The 21,754-nt window shown below is 44.1% G+C and overlaps 1 protein-coding gene across 2 annotated transcripts in view; it reads left to right on the forward strand.

Annotated features, from left to right (window-relative positions):
* The first annotated feature begins 2,643 nt into the window (after positions 1–2,643).
* The window catches only part of ADCY1 (adenylate cyclase 1), a 165,247-nt gene continuing 146,136 nt past the window's right edge, over positions 2,644–21,754 (forward strand). For both annotated transcript variants that reach the window (XR_008236248.1, XM_052794181.1), the window contains exon 1: positions 2,644–3,329. Coding sequence is in view for 1 of the 2 variants with exons in the window: in XM_052794181.1 (XP_052650141.1) it covers positions 2,661–3,329 (669 nt within the window). In the remaining variant the exon portion in view is untranslated. The remainder of the gene's footprint in view (positions 3,330–21,754) is intronic.

A 21,754-nucleotide genomic window follows, 5' to 3' on the forward strand; every position in this document is an offset into this window, starting at 1 on the left:
TAAACCACAGGGTGCCTTGTAGGAAATTACTCACCTTGCATTTTCCCAGCAGTGAGCTGAGAGCCAGAAGAAAAAAAAACAGTAACTGCTAGCATGACAACTCTTTCCACGGATTGTTCTGAGGGCTGGGCAGCTCGGTGCCACCTCTTATGCAGTGTGAGATGTGAAATATTAATTTATCCCTCAGGATATACAAGCTCAGAAGAAAACTGAGGACAGGTGAAGATATAACAGTGTGTATTTGTCTAATATATGTGTGACTGAAGGGAATTTATGCACCAAAGTGAACAAGGAGATGAATTTTATTAGCTTTCCAAACACACTAGAGATACTGCAAAATAAAGGAAGCCTTTTTTTGTTAGATTTAACTTCATTTCAGCTAAACATCTCTTCCTGTTTCCAGCAGTTGGGCCAGCAAATCCAACCCCTTTACTTTCTTCCTGAAGGAAGTTACAGAAATCTAAACACCAGCTATTTTTACAGTTCGGCAGTGTTTGAGGGGCCAAGTCACAGTCCAGGAAGCCACCACGAGTAGCGTCACATGAACACAGAGTAAGTAACAGTCATTGTCTCAAGTGTGACATATTTTGAATCTATAACAGGCAAAACTCCAGCAATGTTGATTCATTCCCTTTTCCTAACGAGGTCTGTGCAGGTTCAGAAGAACAACTGCATACTGAGTCTGGAGGGCTAAGACTAACATAAAATATTAAAATAAAAAACTATGTTGCTTTAGATTATGTATCAGAGATTTTTCTTTTGAAAGCTACTGTACTATCCAGAAGTAAAGTACCAACGTCATTCACAGCTGTAACAAATCTTAAAGAATCCCTGCCTGCTGTTGATCTTAAGGCTCTTCAGCCCAAATTCGGAGCCAGAACCTGACATCACTAACACAAAACCCAGCAATTAGATCTTCAACATACCCATGATAGTAGGATTCTGCTTTGATTGTGGAAAGTATTCCTGCACCACCTTTGAAAAGCCAAATGTTCGCGATCTATTAAAGTCTTCTATTTTGACTTTTTCCTAGCCCCGATTCTTACAAATTCTTGATCCAAACCCAAAAGAAACATTGGAGTCCTTTCTCCAGTCTTTGGTGAGTTTGGAATCAGTCTCATAATCCACAAATTAGACGCAATGGTTGCAGAAAAGAATATTGTATTGTGTTCTTTGGTGGCAAGGCGGTAACAGTGGTATGTGGTAGCAGCACCGTAGGCAGACCTGGAAGGTTTTTTTCAACAACAACGCCCAGACTCCCAACTCAGGTTTTTGGTGAGGCACCGAGTGCAATTTTGTGGCGGATGATAATTGACTCCTGTCACAAGAGTAGCCCTCTGCAGCCACTGACTGCTCTGTACTCCTGGACAGGCAGAAGCGCGCACAGAAACGCGTTTCCTTGAAAATTTTCTCATTCGCTACGCTTTTTTCCAACTGCTTCAGAGCCTAGGAGACAAAACGAGTAAAATCAGCATGTTTATTCAGGCAGATCAGACTTTATTTCTCAAAGGACGCAGGCTTCACCCACATTGAGAGATTTATACGCATTTAGGTACACATGTGTATGGACACGTACTTCTGTGTCGTTACACGTCGCTTTCGTACATTTACACCTCTATACGTTTAAACAGATGTAAAGGCGGGCGGGCAACGCGAGGCTGAGAGCCGGGGGGCGCTGGCTGCGGGGCGGGGGGCGCTGGGTGCGGGGGGCGCTGGGTGCGGGGCGCTGGGCGCTGGGTGCGGGGCGGGGGGCGCTGGGTGCGGGGGGCGCTGGGTGCGGGGCGCTGGGCGGCCCCCCCGCCGCTCCCGCGCCGCCGTGCCCCCCCCGGGGCCGAGTGCGGGTTCCCCGGCGAGCGGCGCGCAGGCGCCTGGCCCGGCCCCTCGCCGGTGAGCGGCTCTCGGAGGTGGGGAGGGGATCGCCCTGCCTGTGCCTGCCTCCTGCTTTCCCTCCGGCCCCTCTGCCCCACTTGTCCTCCTCTTAGCCCAGCCCCCTGGCTGGGTGTCGTGACTATTTTTTTTTTTTTTCCCTTGTCGTTGCTTATTGCTTTTTTGGGGTGGTTTGTGGTTGTTTTTTTTTTTTTTTCAAATGTTGCCCACTCCCCGGGAGCCCGTTTGCCACCCGCTCTCCGTGGCTCCCGCTCCTGCAAACAGCGGTATCTGAAGGGAGACCCGCCTGTTGATTATCCCCCACTCCCCTTCTCTCCGCTTCCACCCACCTTCTGCCCGCCCCCCCCCCCCCCCCGCCCCAGCTTGATTTCGAACCTTCGGATGGTGTTTTGGTGTCATTAGGAGATTAACATCCCTGGAGCACCAGGGGAGGAGGAGGAGGACGAGGAGGAGGAGGAGGAGGGTGGAGGGGAGGGAGAGACAGCAGGCAGGAAGGTTGGCATATTAACACGAGTGAGGCTCTCCTCCCGCCGTCCCAGCCATCCCCGGCTCCTCGGTGGCAGCGGAGGGGGGCGTCTGCCGGCGCCGCGGGTTGCGGCCGGCGGCTGTGGGGCTGCGCCCGGTGCCCGCGTCCGCGGAGCTGCGGCGGCGGGGGCTGCCGGCGGGCGTGCGGCCGCGGCTCCTGCTCGCAGCCCCCCTCTCTCTTTTATGAGCGGCGAGGCGGAGGAGCGGCAGCGGGGGACACCAGGAGGAGCATTTCTTCCCCGGGGTTTATGAATGGCACTGACATGGAGGAAATACCGTTTCAGAAAGTCAAGACCAAGAGGAAGAAGTGCTGCCACTGCTGCTGCTCCCCGCCGGCTGCCGCGGCGGCGGGAGCGGGAGCCGGGCTGGGGGACCCCCCTCCCTTGCTGCTGCTGGATGCCATCGCCTGCGAGGACGAGTTCGACTGCAAGGAGCTGGAGGCTCTCTTCCAGAGCTACAACCTGAAGCTGGAGCAGACGTCCACCCTCAAGGCGCTGGCCGTCCTCATCGTGCTCACCGCCAGCCTGGCCCTGGTGGAGCTGCTCTCCGGCCCCAGCCTGACCATCTCCAAAGGCTCGCACCCGGTGCACTGCATCATCTTCCTCTCCCTCTTCATCGTCACCAATGTCAAGTACCTGCAGGTCACCCAGCTGCAGCAGATCGTCAAGCTCACCCTGCTCTTCAGCTTCACCTTCTCCTTCCTCTGCTGCCCCTTCTCGCTCGGCGCCTACGGCATGGAGCCCCCCAGCGCCCCCGAGCAGGGCATGTGGCAGCTCATGCTGGTCACCTTCGTCTCCTACTCGCTGCTGCCCGTCCGGACCCTGCTGGCCATCGTCTTCGGGCTGGTGGTGTCCGTCTCCCACCTCATCGTCACCGCCACCTCCGTCAGTGCCAAGCGGCAGCGGCTCTGGAGGACGGTGAGCGAGGGCCGGGCCGGGCACTGCAGCACGCCGCGGGCGGGGAGGCGCGGAGCGGCGCGCAGCGGAGCGGCGGAGGCTGCCGCGCAGCCAGCCGGGGCGGCGGGGCCGGCCGGCGGGGACCGGGCAGCGAGCGCCCGGTGCGTCCCCGGCTGGGCAGGGGCCGGCGCGCACCGGTGCTGCGGGCGGTGCCCGGAGTTCCCCGAAGTTTCCGGGAGGCGGGAGGACGGGGCGGCTCCGGGGAGACGGGACCCCTCGGCTTTGTCTCCGGCGGGACAGCCGGGGAGAGCGGGGGAGCCGGCAGCGCGCTGCCCGCGCTGGGGCAGGTTGGGGAGCACCGCATGCACCGGCCGGGCGAGCACCGCCGCGGGACTCGGTACGAACTTGGCTTAGACGATAAGCTGCGTGCGCTAGTAACGCTTCCGTCGAGCCGATTCGTGTCCTCGCTGTCTCTCTCAGCCGCGGACCCTTGGTGCCCACAGCCCGTCTCACGGGAGGGGGGGTGGGGGGGGCTGTCTGCAGAACTGGTCTGAAATAGGTGGGACACTCGAAGGGGGAAACCCACCTCGCTGCTCTGCCAGCGAGCCAGGCGTTCCCCCTTCAGCTTCCCCGGGGCAGCCGCTGCCCCCCCCCTCAGCGGACACTACCTGCTAGCTCGGTGAACTTCCTAGCGGCTCCCTTTCCCCTCGGAATTAATCCAGCAAAACCTCCCTCTGCAGCAAGCATCTTTGGAAACGTGCTGCTGCACTCTGCCCTCCTCCCCCGAGTAGCTATTTATAGCCCTGCAGGGCTTTCTCCCGCTCCCGCGGCCTGATGGGCCGCACTGGCTGGGGGAGGAGGGTGAGGAGATGCGCGTCTGGGAAACGCTGGGGCTGGGAGTCGGGGTTGGCGCTTAAGGCTCCCTTATGTTGTGCCTCTCAACCACTGGGAAAGGGAAATTGAAAAATTGTTGCGTCCTCCCTCGCACCGCATTGATTATGCCTGCCCTCGGGGGGGCACACGGGTTCTGGGGTCTAGATTGGTGTTAAACAATGTGATGCGTAATGGAAGTACTTAGTACGTTACTTCTGCTGGATCCTGGTGTTATTCTCCACGGCTGTGTAAGGCTGTGTTGTGATGCTAGGACGCTCACAGTTGGCATGGGCATAAACGCTGCCGTAAGCAGGATTGTACACCTTCGTGCCCAGAACTGTGAATTCCTTCTTCCTCCTTACGGGCTTGCACAGACACCACCCCCCGCCCAGCGTGACATACATGCACACAGTGGCGATACGCAGGGACGATCAAGAGTGGGGTTACTGAGACAAACAAGATTATTCATGGGTTCACGCTGCTGAGCTGGTGGACAAAATAAATTGTATATTTTGAAGGGAAAGAAAGAGATAAGCTGAGCTTTATGATTTACCCAGATAATCTGATGGTCTATTTTTAAATGCGTGATTTAGAGTTTCCATGAGAGAGAGCTGATGAAATGCAGGAGCACTGAGAGGAGCTTTCCTTAAAAGCATCCAAAAGGATGCTAAAAACACTAGAATATTTCTCTTTGAGTAGGGCTGAAGATAGCTCTTTTTACTGGAGTACCAATTAGTCCTTACGGGAGTCGAGGCTATCCTGGCTGCCCTGACACAGAGGCAGATTTTCCTTGATGCCAAGTTGCAGCTCAGTGTGGCACCTGCTGTTCTAGACAAACAACATAAAAGAAGCTGACAATAATGTCTGCTCACTAAATTATCTAACCAAGGGCTTGAATACGAAACATTTTGAAGAGAAGAAATCTGCTAACTTTCTTCACGCTAGTTTAACTCAGTTATTCAACCGATGAGAAGCTGGCTTAAAAAATACATAGAAATAGTTGACTAGCGGCTGATGTAACACACCTATGATTCTTCTTCATCACCCTCTCCCCCCCACCAAAGTAATTTCAGTAATTTGTATGCAGTCCCCAGAGCAGTATGCTTTGCTGATAACAGGAGGCAGAAACCAGCTTTGAATCAGGCAAAATAACTGGTCTGTGAACTTGTGTCCCACAGAAATGCACCTTGATTTGTTGCATATTCGCAAGCAAAAAGTCTTCTGATTTGAAGACTATCTGTGTATGAAGGGACTCTTCCCTTACACAGAAGTTGTTTTTTCTTTTCCAAAGAACAGGTCCACAATGGTTGAAAATTTAAAGCCATGTAAAGGCCGCATCATCTGAATTTTATTTGCCTGGCCTGAGAGTAGCTCAGCCTTTTTTGTAAAGGCTAGAATGGATGCTGGCTCGCAGTCCGGATCTGCTTCCCAGCTACTGGATTTTATCATGACCAGCCCAGTGCTTGTAGACACAGCGTGCAGTCGGCTTGTCAGGGAGGCAGGACTGCTCTGTGCAGAGCTGCAATTGCCTGAATGGCTCTGTTTTTTTCTCCCAACCCCTTGCCCCAAGCAAAGGGGTAAATTTAAATCTTTAAATAGAAATCTGCTGTATCCAGAAATGCGGATGCACCTGCACCAACCACTGAGGCCAGTGTTCTGTTAAAGAAGCCTTTGATTTTGGGGTGATTCCGGTAGGGAACCAATTCTATTTTTGTTTAGCCTGAGCTCTTAAGAGAGCGCAGATCTAGTAACTTCCATTTAAGTTAAAGTGGCAAGTTAAGTTGTCAGCAAGACCAAGCACTTCATGTTGTTTCAAGTTCAACCCGTTAAAAAACAGGCATAGCCAAGTTAAGGGGTTTGTCCTGAAGTGGGCTTTTGGATGCACATCTTCTATTCCATGCTATCTGAGGAATCACCATATGCAAATCTTTGAATGCCAAAAGCCTCACTGACTTCACTAGTGCTGAATCAGACCCTGAGTGGGTCCCATGGCGTGCTTAGAATTTGCATTCATATAAATGTACAAACACTTCAGCATATTAAAATCAATAGTTCAGCTCACTGTGGGAGAAGTTTGTTATGAGGTCTACCCAATGAAGCACATTTAATTTGAAAAGGGTAGTTTTCTGACAGCACAGTGTTGGCTGAGAGTAGTCTGTGGAGATCACGAGCTCATTTCTTCTAGCTCTCTCCACCATTAGATGTCATGTCATGTCATGCCATGCCATGTCATAAGTTGAGACACAGGTATGTGTAAAAGCAAGAGGAGAGGAAGAACGGAAGTGCAGGGAGGCAAAAAGAGCCAGGGGGATAATGTGGCAGAACTTGAGCTTCATCTTTCCACTCAGTAGCTGGTTTTTCATCAAATGAAAGATTCCAATCTGCTAATCTGTCCTGTTCATTCTTAAGAGAAATGTAGTAATAGATAAAATATATATATATAAAAATAAGTGGAATGCTAAAAATATGCAAAGTACTTGGGGGCAACCTTGACCCCATTTGGAATAAGTTCATGGCAAAAGGCATGCTGACTTCACAGCTGGTTTTGCATATCTTCTTTGACACTGTGATAAGGATAGTGTATATAACCAATAGCGTATTGGTCACGTTAGTCAGACTCTTTCACTTCCTTTGGAGTCATGGAACAAAATGCTTATGCCATATAATGTGACAAGGTATCCACAGGTGGCTGAACCTACAAATGAAGTTTTAACAGCTTGGACTTGTCTTTTTTTTTTTTTTTCCCCCCACCCTACAGGTTTCAGATGTATGTTAGGTGATTCAGAGCAGTTACAGAAATACAGAACCCTGCCCCAAGGAGCTTAGTCTAATTTTTGTTGTGATGCAGTGAGTGGGTGTTAGAGACATTAAGGCCAGATGGGGTGAGGAAGGCAAAGGCTGCTCACAGAAATTACTCAGTGGTGGCACGTGCACAGTTTCATGACTTACTATTAAATAACTTTTTTGTCCCTCTAAATATTTTTGTCCCCTTGGTTTCTTTTAAAAAGTATGCTTATTTCCAGAAAATTCAAAAGCAAATCACACAACAACAAAGTGCCCTCACACATCACAGAAATCTTTGTGAAAGAGCAAATCTCTTGCGAAAACCAAAGTTCCAGCTTGACCAACAAAGAGCAGAAGAAAGGTGCTGTCATAAATTAGTGAAAAAAAAATATATTTTTTTCAGCAGTGTGGTGAAATAAGTGTTGTAGTATTTTTCTGGCTGTATTTAAAACTGGTTTTATGCATGTATTTATTTATTTGTATGATTAGCACTTTTATTGATTCAGCAAGTACCAAAATTGTAGGGGAATGGCTAGACTATGAAAAGGATAACATGGAGGAAGCTGGTAACAGTTATTTAAAATAATTAATTTAATACTTACTTACAATTTTATTTTATCTTAACTCTTTGCAGGTTAGTGTGATAGTAGTCTGGAATATCACAAGGAATTATCATTATCATGCCACAGTTAATCTTATTTCTGCTAGTGTTTAAAATGTAATTAATGAACACAGCACTCGCAGAACTGTTAATCTCCACACCTTTGTCTCTCACACAGAAGGTAGAGTCCAGCAGCCTAATAAAAAGGGTTGCGAATCAAAGACAGCTCAGCTCCATTGTCATTATTATTTGGTGCAAAGCTCAGGTTTTCTCCTTCATGCATAGAAAGTACTGCTGAGGGACTGTACTAGTTCATTCTCTGTGGTGCTTTTCAAATGTTAGTATCAAGAATATCTCTAGTATTGCAAACATATCTATGCACTAATAATCTGTGTGAATTCACTGTTTTCCTCTCTTTCCAAAGATTGGGACCACTGTTCTTAGAGATTCTCAATATCTGTGTGTAACTCTAAGTTGACATTTAGTCCATATTAAAAGATTGGTAAAACTTTTTTTTTCCCCTAGTTAAAGTGGGATTTTAATCTTCATTTGTGGCATGGGGATTGCCAGGTATTGACTGCAGTCCTTTTATCTAGAGGCTGAAGTACAGGCTCTTCTATGGAATGTAGAGCTCAGTGTTGTCTTCCACATAGAGATTAATATGCTTTTGGCTTCCTGAGTCTGCAAACTGCTGAGACTGTTACTCTTCATGGGTTTCCAAACAATAGCAGCATGCCGATGGTTCTGCATGCTTGAGAAACAAGAAGCCTTTGAGAAACTGGCAAGAATCATACAGACTTGGAGAAATAGTAAATAACAAATAATTTATCTGATAGTTGTTTTTCTCCTACTTAATGGCCTGGGGAGAATGCAGCTTCCGTCCAATGAATGTCACCATATTCAAAATTTTATAAGAATTTGATTTTTTTTGGTAGCAGTTCTTTGCAATGATTTGTCATATGACCTTTGTATGGACACCTGTGGCTAGTGTATTACTGTTTGTATTGCAATAACACCTGTGGGTCCCCATGATGGGCCAGATGCCTGTTAACTAGCCCAGTGAATAAATACATGCCAAAAGGACAGACTTCCTCCTTGGCTCCACCCCTTCCTCTCTCATGCTGTACTTTTTGTTTGGAAAAAACTTCCCATGGAAATGTACATTGAATTTGCTAATGGTAAGCTCTGACTGAGTTGTCAAACATCTCTTAACATACCTTAGTCTTGTTGTGCTCAAAATCTTGTTTATGGACAAAGAGGAAATGCATCTTATATAAAGCTAGGAATTTTTTTTTTTAGTGTAATTGAAATCTTAACTGGCTAATCAAAGTATCAATAATAGGCTAGATCCCATTATTACCGAAGAAAAAGAGGGCTTCTATGCAGAAAATGTTTTCATAGTAATAAAGCAGCTAACATTGTTATACCCTCACTTAGTTTCTACCCTCTTTCCTTGACGTTATGCTCACCCTCACCATTCCCCTGCTTCTCCAAGTCTTAGGGTTGGTGGCTTCATTCTGCTGGTGGTGTTACCTCTGTTGGCAGCATTGGAGTCCTTCCCTGGAAGAAAGGGGATGTTCATGTTAGTGGTTTCTTCTTCGTTGCTCTAGGGTCCACTTGGGGACATTTTTATAAGTTCGCTAACATGCATTTCTCTTTCTTTATTGGTCTATAGCTCCATGTTGCATCCAAATTTACTATATATGGTTCCTTTTATGTATGTTAGATACTTGTTCTTTGTTCTCTTTGTTACACCTAAAGCCACTTTTGTCCATCTTCAGGCCTGCATTTCTTAACTGACCATTGGTGAGTCTTTTTATAGCTATGGGCGTTGTCTTCAGTACCAAGCCTATGCCTCATCTTTTGTAATCCTGTGCCTGTAGTCCTCTACACCATCTCCTGTGTCTCCACTTCTCAAGGCCTCTGCTGTCTTTCCATAGGCCTATATTCTGCATACTACATCATTATGTGATGGTCATAAAACTGTTGTGCTGGCATAGAAAGATAAGCAAAAGTAACACAAATTAGCTACAGACATCTGGTCAATTAGAAAAAATTGCTGTTATGTTTAAACCAGGTAAAACAAGGTGCAGGGAGGTCAAAAAAAGTGTAGCCTGAGAAGCTAAGCTTTTAGCCCAGAGCAAACCTGACATTTGCAAGACAGAGGTCTTTCAAGATCTGTACAATGCTTATGCCTTTCTATATAGCAACAGCAATACAGTAATAGCAACGGCAATACAATATTACAGGGCTGTATGGTTGCAGTCCTTTTTAATACGTGTGGTTTAGACTGTCTCCATGTGACTTATTACCACTTTCATTTTAATGCTAACAAAGTGGCCAAATGGTGGCTTCATTTCAATATGGTAAAATTTTACTGTCTAGACCCTGGTTAATAGCAAAACATTGCACGTGATGTTAGTAATTAGGGACTGTATTTAATTTACATACTTACTGTGTGAAAAAGCAGTTTTCATATGTGTTCGTGCAGCTCCGAGCTCAGGAGCTCCCAATTTGAGTTTAAAGGTCTTTGAGGCTTCTACAGCGTAAGTTATTGAGGGTTTCTATTTCTTCCTTCCTTTCCTTCTTTCTTTCTTTCTTCCTTTCCTTCTTCCTTTCCTTCCTTCCTTCTTTTCTGAACATGTGATTTTGGGTATGTTCAGTGCTAAACTCATATGAGAAAATTTTGAGAATAGGGAATAGCTGTCCTTGATGTGATCTGCCATTTCTTCTTCTGGATTCAAACTTATGGGTTTTTTTCCATCTTGTTTTCCCCAGTTACTATTACAGTGCAGTGCCTTGCTGGACAGAACCAGTGTAATACAACATCTAGCTAGTGCAGGTTTCAATTTCTTTTCATCTACTTTAAACACAGCCCTGAATGTCTGCATGTTTATATTAGATGGCCCTTACTAACTACAGCAGAAGTTTTCTTTCTAGCTTTTTCTTATCTCATTCTGTCAGTTTAGATGCATTGCATTCTCACGTGCTAAATTCTTCTGTTGCTGTTTCAGAAAACATCAGCTAGCATAAAATAATGGTTTTTGTCTATCACGGCTAGTTATTGTCTTGTACTTTCTTAGATTCAAAAGGCCATATACTCCTGTCTTCCCTACAGGAATAAAGTAGCACAAAATGTAACGGAATGTGGATGGCGTGTATGGAAAGAGGGAGATGAGCCAGAACAGCATCGTTTCTTGTTGCTTGTAAGCTCTTGATTGTGCCAGTATGGAATAATTGTTAGAAAGTCTTTTATGAGTGTGGCAAAGGGATGGCATGGTTTCATGCAGGTTTCATGTTTGGATTAATTCATAATATGTTATAAGAAAATTTCATCTAGGACTTAAAATGTTTGCAGTTTACAACTTTTGAACATAGCTGACAGGAAGAAGTCATTCAGTATTAACTCCTGCAGGACCCTTGCTGTTGGGAAGGGAACAGTGCAAGCAGAAAAGACTGGTTCAAGCTTTGGGGCTGAGCTCTGTGTCATGGTTTAAGCCCAGCCGGTAACAAAGCACCAGGCAGCTGCTCACTCACTACTCCCTCCCTGGCCCCAGTGGGATGAGGAGAAAATATGAAGGCAGGCTCGTGGGTCGAGACAAGGACAGGGAGGGATCACTCCCCACTTATGGTCACGGGCAAAAGACAGGCTCAACTTGGGGGAGAGAAAACCAAAATCTATGTAATTTGCTACCAGTCAAACCAAACCAAGGCTATTGGGAAGTAAACCCCAACCCGAGAGCAGCTTCCCCCCCGCCCTCCCGCCTCAGCCCCACTCCCGGTTCTCTCTCCCCAGGGGAGCAGGGGACGGGGGCTGGGGTCGGTTCCTCACCCCTGGTCTCTGCCGCTCCTTCCTCCTCAGGGGGAGGAGGACTCCGCGCTCGGCCCCTGCTCCGCCGTGGGGTCCGTCCCTCCCGCGGGAGGCAGCCCTTCACCCACTGCTCCAGCGTGGGTCCTTCCCGCGGGAGGCAGCCCTTCACCCACTGCTCCAGCGCGGGTCCCTTCCGCAGACAGGGCGCAGTCCTTCAGTCACAGACTGCCTCAGCCACGCAGGCGCGGCCATCTTGGGCGGCCTCCGCTCCCCCGCTCCCCTCCATGGGCTGGGGGGGACAGCCTGCCGCCTCACCGCGGCCTCCCCCGCTCCTCCTCCTTCCCTGACCTCGGTACCCGCAGAGGGGTTCCTCTCACAGCCCACTCCCCTGACTCCCTGCAGGTTTCCCCCCTTAACTCCGCTCTCCCACAGGCACTGCCGCCGTCGCGGAGGGGCTCGGCCTGGGCCAGCGGCGGGTCCGGCTCCCAGCCGGGGGAGCTTCCAGCAGCTTCCAGCAGGAGCCGGCCCTGCGGACCCTCACCCGGTACCAAAAAAAACCCCCACGCCACACAAACCCATGACACTCTGTCTTTGGCTTGCTATGATGGACGGGTCTGAGAGGCCATCAAAGAGTGTAATGTAAGCCATATGTTTTGTTTCAAAATTTCTGAAGTATGTGATTTCCTTTCTTACTTTCCTTTGGGAAACTTTTCATGGAAGAAATTGACTTTGCTTCAAATTTTTAAGACATGTACCTGGAGGAGGTTGAGGAAACAACATAGTTACTACTCGGTCCACCTGTTCTGTATTTGGAATAACTAAAGACAATAGCATTACCTTTCATTTACTCAAGCGTAATCTGGTTAAAGCAATCCCCTTCAATGCAGGTTTACATAATATAAATTTTAATTCATATAAATGTACAATAAATATAGTACAGGAATATATATTCTGTATGAACTTTCCACATGAGCTGATTCCTGAAAGAAATAAATTCACCAAAGACGTTATATATACAGAAAAGCTGTTTTCTGCAGCAGGACTTGAAATAGTGAAAAATCTGAGAAATGTGGATCTAGTGTGGCTCTAAGGCAGGCAATAAAGTGTGACAAAGCTGTAAGAAATATAGTTATTTCTTCAGTTGTTGTTCAGAAACTACAGAAGTCCTTTATCACCTAGAGATGCATGTTGCAAGAAATCATCTAAGTGTGGCTAATATGAAAAACATTCTAGAACAATATTTCACTATAACACCACCTTTCAGACGTTCATTCTGGAGCAAGGTGTTCATTATTGGATTCAGTAACAAGTGGTTGTGCATCCTCCTGTACAACTTGATAGAAGTAAACATAATTAACTGTTCTTTACAGTGGTTAGCACATAAAATTAAGGGGTGCTTATGGCCAACTTGACAGTTTTCCTTCATACACTACAATAGCACAGAAATATTTGTTGATTTCCATAAATCTGCTTATGATTCTCTCTCAGAAGATGAAAGTAATTATCCACCCACACAAAATTAGGAAATGAAATAACACTAATAAACACAGTTGTAAAAGAGATTTACATAAAATATATCCTTAATTTGAAGTATCAACAGCCTGAAAAAGAATATTGTGCTTGGGCAGATCTTGTGAAATTTGTTCATATGGAAGTTGAGAATAGGCCTATGCCTTCTAAGTAGAGAGTGTCTTTCTTTCTGTACAGAGTTAGAGTTAATCTGTATAAAATACAATGTCGCAAAATGAAGCTTTGAGGTAAATTATTCAATGTTCACCCAAAGGTGAAGGGTATAGGCCTGAGCCTCATTTCACTTTTAGACACCAAAAACCATCTCATAGGGCTTTGGGAAATTTACGTGATGTGCCAAAAATTCTTCTTGCCTGTAATAATTTCATCCCAGAACAATTTAACTAAAACACCGTTTAATGTGAACTATGTAGGAAGTCAAGATCTGTTTACGTCATGACATGAAAGTAGTAATGGCAATGGAAAGGAACCTCTCCTTATGGGCAAACAAGCCCGTAAGAGAGAGAAGCTGAATCAGGATCAAATTCCCACTGTTGCAGGTTGCCTCTGGAGTCTGCTCTGCAGATGCCTGGTCACTGCAGTCACGGCTGTCAGATTTGGATGCTACCCCTCACCTGGGATTATGGGTCACAGAGCGTAGATGCTATGCTCTGGAAATTGAGGATGACCCCTCACAGCTGTCCTGCGTCATTCCTGCTGCTGGACTCCGCAGCCATTGTGCTGATGTCTCTGCTGATCCATGCTGGTTTAATGCAAATCAGCTCTAGCGGGGCTCTGGGAGTTGAAGAAGCCTAGTTTTTAAGTCCATGGTTGGATTAGCTATGAGGAGTGCTCTATCTGTCATTCATCTATGTTTTGAAATATAAGGAATAATGAGGCTGTTCAAAACAGAGACACTGAGCGTTATCTCCATGTGCAGTATGTGAGTTTCCTCTTCCCACCCCCAGTTATGAAATGACTGTGGTGAATGATAGCTGCTTGAGTTCCCCCAGATGGAAAGTTTACATTAGCTTATTTGGCCTTCTCCATGCAGCCTTCTCTCTATTTTAGGCAGCAGTAGATTGAGGAGATTGCAGCTGAGGTAATGTGCCTCATGTGTTTGTCAAAATAAACCGCTTTATCAAGACTCCATTTCTTCTTGCGTACACTGTTAAAAAGATTAGTCCGATTTTACCCTTTGAAGAGACCACAGCCTGAAGAGGGGATTCCTATTCTAAACTGCACTTCACAATAGTGGTTAATATTAACACAATGGCTGAAACGGCTTTGGTAGGAGGGTAATGTGCTTTTCTAACTGAGAGCGCATGCTTTTCTTATAACAGCTTCTGGAACATCCTTCACTGAAAAGGATGATGATGTTTAAGAGGAGAAAGCGAGCTTCATTTGATGGCCTGTTAATCAGTTCCATTGCTATTGCTAAATTTGAAATCCAGAAAAGGGCAATTGATACAATTGCTTGGCATGGCTTTTTGATCTCAACAGCATTATTTCTAAGACTTATTTGATGTCTGACAGAGACATTGAGAGAATCATGAATGAGGTCCTGAATACCTGCTGACTATTTAGTGCAAATCTTATGTGTAGTTAATATATTTCTTTGGTGGGCCATGTATAGGGTAAGCTACAGGATTTTCTTAGCTTGCCTATAGGCAATGGACATGAAAAATGCACCTTTCTGACTCTTGGGTCTTAGGAGAATATGCAAAAAAATTTTACAGTTGGTATTTATAGTTGGTATTGTACAGTTAGGATAAAAAGAAGTACAGAAATGGGCAATGACCACTTGCAAAGCTGAATTATGAATTATCCTCTCTGCTTAACTGATATTTTTGTAACATTGCTAGATTGTCAACGGAGAACCTAATAATTTAAAAAAATGGTTTGCTTACTTGCTTTTTTTCTTTTTCTGCTGCTGCTTTTGTGGAATCAGTCCCTGTCAGTTTCGTGCTGACTACTGCAGTTCTTGGTGCACTGACCTCTACTGAACTTCACCTAAAAGAGAACATCAACCAAATACAAAAGAGAGAGCATTCTCCTGGGATGGAGGTGACTGCAGAAGGGAGGTTGATCTTTCCTAATTTCCCTAAGGGTGCACAACATTCAGTCCCAGGACTTCATCTGTCTTGTCAGTTAGTGAGTCTACACTCATGAACCTTAGTCCCAAATCTCTATGGTGTCATTTGCAAAAGCCCCATTTCTCCAGCATGATTGTATACTGAAGAACTGAGCTTGGCTACTGATCATAATGATTTTTCCTTCTCTTGGGCAAAAGATAGAATACCTAAACAGGGGAGAAATTGTCTTTCTTACAAAATGTCTTACATGCCCCTGAAGTTGTCTTTTGAATTTTACTTAGGGTTGCTGGTCCTCTGTAAAGTTAAGGATTTGACATATATATAATCCATTAGCTAACATTCTCAAAAAAATTCTCTTTACAGGGAGATACCAAGTGCTGTCTTGGCTTCTTTTCCCTTGTGTATGACGGTTGCTGCCATTCCACTCATATAAAAAGAAAAGACTGAAAAATCAAAGACTTATAACTACTTTGTACAAGACAGTTGAAAAACTTTTTCTGGTTGTAATAAAAAAAAAAAAAGCAAACCTAAAGCTGATCCATAATGCACTGCTGAGTTAACAATAATCTTACTGTGCACAGTCCTAAATGTAGATGGTTTTATTCAATGGTACAAACCTTGAAAAAGATTTTTTTTTTTTTTCCTTATTGTAACTAAGGGGTTCAAGAGTGGAGCTGTATGAGGGAAAGGTCTTTTCTTCTTTAGCGTCACAGTTCAAATTTAGGTTGCTAAAGTTCACGTTTCTTCACTATCTAAAGAAACTTTGATGCCTTACCAAAATGTGTAAGAAAGACTGATACTGATAGTTTAGTTTCTGAGATGCAAATGTGAGATTTTTATATAGCATCACTGTTGGTAACTCAGCAAGCCCAGCAAACTTAAAGTTGTTTTCTTAGTCTGTGGGCAAACATGAATGTTGTTTTGCTAAGATTGCTTATGAGGTAATATGTTTGTCTTACATGGAATTGTAATGAAAGTTCACAGGGCCTCTGCATAGGTGGTGTTAATGTGTATGACAACAGAGTGTGAGGCAAACATCCTTCCAGGGTATTACAGAGTCTGCCGCTATGGGTGACTTTTAACATGTTGGGTAAATACCGTGATTCTTACTGTGACAAAAGTCACATTGACTCCAAATCAGTCCCAAGGGAGAACTGAGGGCTTTGACTTGTCAGCAGATGACAGTGGTGCCACATGTCAGTAGACATTGGCTACAGCATGAGCTCAATCTGTGGCATACTGCAATGAACGCAAAGTATTTTGAGGGGGTGTGGGTTTTTTCCTTTAAGGAACCCTTAAGTCATCTGGAAACTACTGGGTACAGTAGTTCAAAAGCTGGCACGCAGCAGGCCGTCTTGGAGTAGTTGAAAAAGGGAAAACCATTAGGGGTCAGGTTACTCATCCTCAGGAGAAATATTTCTCTCTGTAGCATCTGGAAATCTCACAGTTCTTTTCAGAGTTGGTTAAACTATCTCCTGTTGGAAAGCTTCTTGCGATCGGTGTAGATGTCAAAGGTCTAGGTGGCCTAGACGTAATACAATATCACTGTACCATATACCTATGTATAATATAATCAACAACTGTAGCTGCTGATTGGTATTATCAGTCTGCAGACTGAGCAGTTTCTGGGTTAAGTTCCTCTGGGGAGTTTCATGTGACAAAGGAGTACCGTAGAAAAATAGGATCTAGTTAGCTTTCTCAGTTTTTGTCCAGTAGGTACAAAGCTTCATGTCTTACACCTCTCCTGGCCTCTCTTCAGGGGTGAATTTCTAGTCCGGCACACAATTCCCTGAGTGCTGTGAAGAATGGAAGAAATTTTTTTTTTCAGGACAAAATTACTGAGATGTAAGCAGATACTAGACTTCCTTTTAACAATTAATAAACACCAGAGGCTTGGTTCCACCTTCCATTTACAGATTAATTTGGTGCTTATTACACTGATGGACACAGAATACTGTCAGTGTCAGTCAAACATAATGCCAAAGACAAGAAGCAAACTGCTCTTTGCACCAGCCTGTTGATGACGCCTGATGATGTTGGGGTCTGAAGCACACTGTTCCAGCGTGGGGTGCTCCATGTACAAATGCTAACCTACGTTTGTGCCAGCTGTATAACGAGTGAAAACAGAACAGGAACTCCAGCTAACACATTTTCTCTTCTGACTCAAGGAAATTGGAACACAAGTCTTTGTATTCAGAAGAGGAGAGCCTTGGTGACACACCTTGGTGCACCGTGTTCTGGTGCATTCCCTTTCTGCACTATGGAGTCACTCCTTCCTTTCTAGGTCAGCTGTGCCTGTGTCTTTGGTAAGGGTGGGTAGCATGCCATACTGTCCCACCTGAGGCATGCTTTGGGGAATCTCTCAGTCAAGCTTAGTCGCGTGAGCTTACAAACTCTGTCACACAGCCAGGTTCATGTTGGCAATACAGCCTTCTCTGTTGTAATCCCATCTCTGTGTGGATCATAAAGTGGCATAAAAGTGCTAACACACAGGTCAGATAACAGGAGAAGTAACAAAGCCTGGTGATAACGGGTGATATCGTGACATCTGCTGTTTATGTCCTAGAAACCATTAGCAGGTGTGATGACGTGCGATGCTCAAATAATGCCCTCTGAACAGGAATCAGAAATCTCTGGTGTTGAAAGGCAGTGCCTAGACTTTGTTCGGACTCCAGGAACATCAGATATCCAGAGTCTAGGAGGAAGGAAGTCTCATAGGTGAATAGGGCTAGACAAATAATTAAAAGGCCAGCTATTTCTTTCTGGGTTTCCTAAAGCAGCTATTAATGGCCTAGTTTTACTCTCAGGTCATATTTTAAGTCATCATTACCACTGAAAAAAGTAGTCCCGTGGATGTGGATACGCACCCCTGTTCAACCCATTTTCACCACCAAACACACTTGAGGCCCTGCACTGAATGGGCCAGGGAGCTAATGCAGGTTAGAACCAAGCCTGGTAGGATGGGCTCCTATGTGGATGAGTTCACTAGTCCTGTTCACACCTGCATGGGCATCTGTGCTGGCATGAAGAGGCTGGGAATCGGAATGAGCGACCAGTATGAAAAAGAGGACAGAAATGCCTTTTTTACTGTTCTGTCAGTTTATATCCTTGTGTTGTAACAGCAGCCGTGTTGTCTTCACTGCTGTGTGAACTTCAGTGGGAATAATGTTAGTGCAATGACATCTTTTGTAAATGCAGCCTAACTTTTCACTTTATAGCTAATCATATGTGCATTAATTTAGATACGGATGTTTGGAAAATAGGTAAATCAGGTGATATAACTAAAGGTTGGGTTGATTAAGTATAGTGGCTAAAACAATGTTTTTCACTGATGGATCCTGGAACAGCTTTCAGCATAGGTGCCAAACCTTCATAAGCAATTTGCAAACATAAATTACTGTTAAGGACCAATGATCATATTTTCTTATGTTTCAAAAACCCCTTAAAAGTGATTCAAGGATCGCCACTTAAGCCATTTATATAGAGGGACTAGTTTGTTAAACAGTGCGAAAAGAAGGAATTGACTTTTAAAAATGGCTACAAGCAAATAAAATTTGTTTAAAGATTCTGAATTCCTACAGGGTGCCATCTTTAAATGTCCCAAAACTTAAATTGCCTCAGTGTCCATAAAGAAGTTTTATATTTATAACCAGTATGGTGGACTCAATGAGTGAATCACGGAACCCATTAGTTCTGGAGCAGGTAATGATGTGTCTGGTGCCAAGTATAGAAGATACTGTATGGGATTTTGATATGGTAAGTCAATGGACTTTGCATGTTAGCATGGAAATATTATGTGACTATGTTATTTCTTTCAGAATGGAGAGAAATAACCTTATCTGCATACAAAAAAGGCAGTTTCTATCTTATACTATCACTTTGGCTATATTTGGTTCTGAATACCTAACTTACAAAGCAGGCACTCAGAAAAACTCTTAATTTTGATAGCAAAGATGATACTCTGTAATAATCTGTGCTTTTCAGCACTGCTGCACCCAGTCACAGTCAAGTGCAGAAGGAGATTCACAATATATTTAAATTTGTCTTGCAGTGGCTTTCAGGAAGAGACCTTGCATAGTACTGTTGTTGCATGTATTGAAATAAAGATGTCTTGCAGCAAATTAATGGAAAACACAAAAACCCACTTGCTGAAAATTAATGATGCAGTGCTATAAAATACACTAGTTGTATATCCTGAAACCAGTCTCACTTTGCAGTAGTGTCTCGGGGAAGCACTGCTTGCTTAAGATCCTGCTTTTTCAATGACTGTTTTCTCATTGGAGCTGAGAAAACAGTAACACAAAGCAAACAAGGGATTGCTCATGAACCTACACATCAAATTCTAGGCTGAAATTCAGCTTGTCTTATTATTATTTACCATTGATGTTATGGTAATGCCTAGAGGTGTCAACTTTGATTAGCTTCTCAGCTCGCTGCTTGCTGTATAAGTACACAAATAACAGGCAATCCATTGTCCTCTGCTAGACATGGCAAAGAACAGAAAAAAGACTGGAGATAGAGAAGCAAGATGATTTTCCAAAACTCAGTCAGAATAGATTGTGAGTCTCCTGACTCCAGCTGCAGTTGTCTGGGACAAGAATTTCATAAAGTAAAGACTTCATCTTAAGCATCATAAAGCCCCAAGGAATAGTTTAAAATATTTCCATTTACTCTGGGCTAAGCCATACTGTCATGTTTTCTTCTTTTCAATTACTGGAGATGAACCTTTTCCTCTGGTCTGCATGACTTGGGGCAGGATGTTCATAGAAGAGTGAGGAGTTTCATGTTACAGTTAAATGGAGCATGTTTATGAGCCACTTAAACTTTTTTTAATGTATTTGCCTCAGTAACTTTGTTATTAACTGCGTAAGATGTAGATGAAAGGTTGATTTTGTTTACCCAAAGCAATGACATGAATGTATACAACCAAGAATAGCTATTCATCTATGTATTTTCCTGTGATAGTCGGAATTGTTTCACTTCATTTTTTCTCTCTTGGGCAAAGTGAAGCTACAAATATGTTTTTGAATAATTTTCCATCATGTTTTAGAAGAAACCAGCCATAATTTGTATATTTTAATGGCTATTCATTATAATTCTGTATCCCAGATACAATGTTGAGATAAAGGTGAATGGAGTTATGCCAGAGCATACTGTATTTTAATTCTGATAGTGGTAAGAAACTAACACTAAGCAATGTGAAATCTGAAAAATGAACATGGTCCTTAAATGCTGATTACTTTAATTTCTGTTTGTCATTTCTAAAGAAATATTAACAGGCTTTTTGGAGGCAGTACACTGGTTTACCTGCAGAGGATTTTGGCTTCTTTTTACTCCATGACATAGAAGAGATACATGTAAGATGTGTGTACCTGGCCAGGTTGGGAGAAAGCTTGAGGGAGTAAGGTAGCTGATGATAATTCCTAGCAGCTGCTTCACAAGTATTGTGAGTTAGAAAAATCTTGCCATGCATGTTATGGACTTTTACCTGTATCTGTATGTTTGACAGCACATGGTTGAAGCATACTTTAGCAGAACAAATCAAAATGATCAAAGAATAGCTAAACAGTTTATGATGTGAGGAATATAAGTGGCTTTGTTTTATAAAATATTGTGAAAAATTACCATTTCCTTCCTCTTGTCTGCTTTCATTTGTGAAACTTTCACTGTGCTTGTTTTTTGTTATTTGAATAATACATTTGAATATTGCAAATGCTAGTCCAAAGTATACAATCGCCTACACAAAGATAGAGCAGATATATTCTGAAAGTTATTGAAAGAAGTATCCTGCCTGTTTTCTATTTTTTCTCTTTCCTCATTCAGTTTTTCCCTCCCAAAGGAAATGAGTCAGAGGACTCTTTAATTTCTCATTCTGTCTGTCTCTTTCCTCGTTAGTGTTCTTACAAAGACCTCTCAAAAGATTTTCCCTCAACTCATCTCTAGGCATCTCTATGACTAGGGGAAGGTCTCTTTTTTGATATCTTTTCTGCATTCTTTTATTACACAGGCCATAAATACGTATTTCTGCATCTTGTCCTCAACTCCTGCTTGTGCAAGACCCTCAAAAAAGGAATTCATCTTGGTGCAGTTTCCATTCCTTACACTTTTCAAGAGTAGAAATTGATGCTGAAATGAGAAAAATCAAAGGGTATCTCTCTGACTGTTCTGCTTCATCCTGGAATAAGCAATTCACTCAGTGGCTTCAGTGGTGGGTTTGCTTGAGTATGAGCGTCAAGACTCCTCCGTAGACTGTTTTTCAGTATCTAAGTTCAGGAAACAGTAGGAAGTTTATTGGCTCTTTCTGCACGGTGTGTTGTATAACTTAAATTTGTGAACCTCTGATAGTAGCTGAAGGGTTGGGATTTCTTCAGAGTTCTTAGAAAAAATAAAGCTCTCCCTGTTCCTAAATTTAAGAGCGTTTTGTCAGTTAAGTATTTGAACTGAAGTTTTCCTGCCTGCTTAATTTTACCTTTCTGCATTTTACACTTTTTCTAAGGAGATCTCCTTTACTCTGATTACAGAGTAGGTCCTAATCTGATGGAGGTTTCGGGATGCAACCTCACGGTCATTACTAACAGCGGTAAGCAGAAAATGCTGGCAGTACTTAAAACTGTTGGTGTTCCTTTTTTTTTTTGCCTTCTATTTGGTTGGAAGTTCTCTGTGTAACCCTGGCTAGCAAGTGTAACATACCAAGTGTGTTGCTCTTGACTTTCCATAAACACATCACAAAAGTACAACTTCACGGGGTTTTTTTGTTTGCTTCTTGAAAGAT

This window comes from Harpia harpyja, chromosome 1 (genome assembly GCF_026419915.1).
Source record: "Harpia harpyja isolate bHarHar1 chromosome 1, bHarHar1 primary haplotype, whole genome shotgun sequence".
NCBI classification, from domain to species: Eukaryota; Metazoa; Chordata; class Aves; order Accipitriformes; family Accipitridae; genus Harpia; species Harpia harpyja.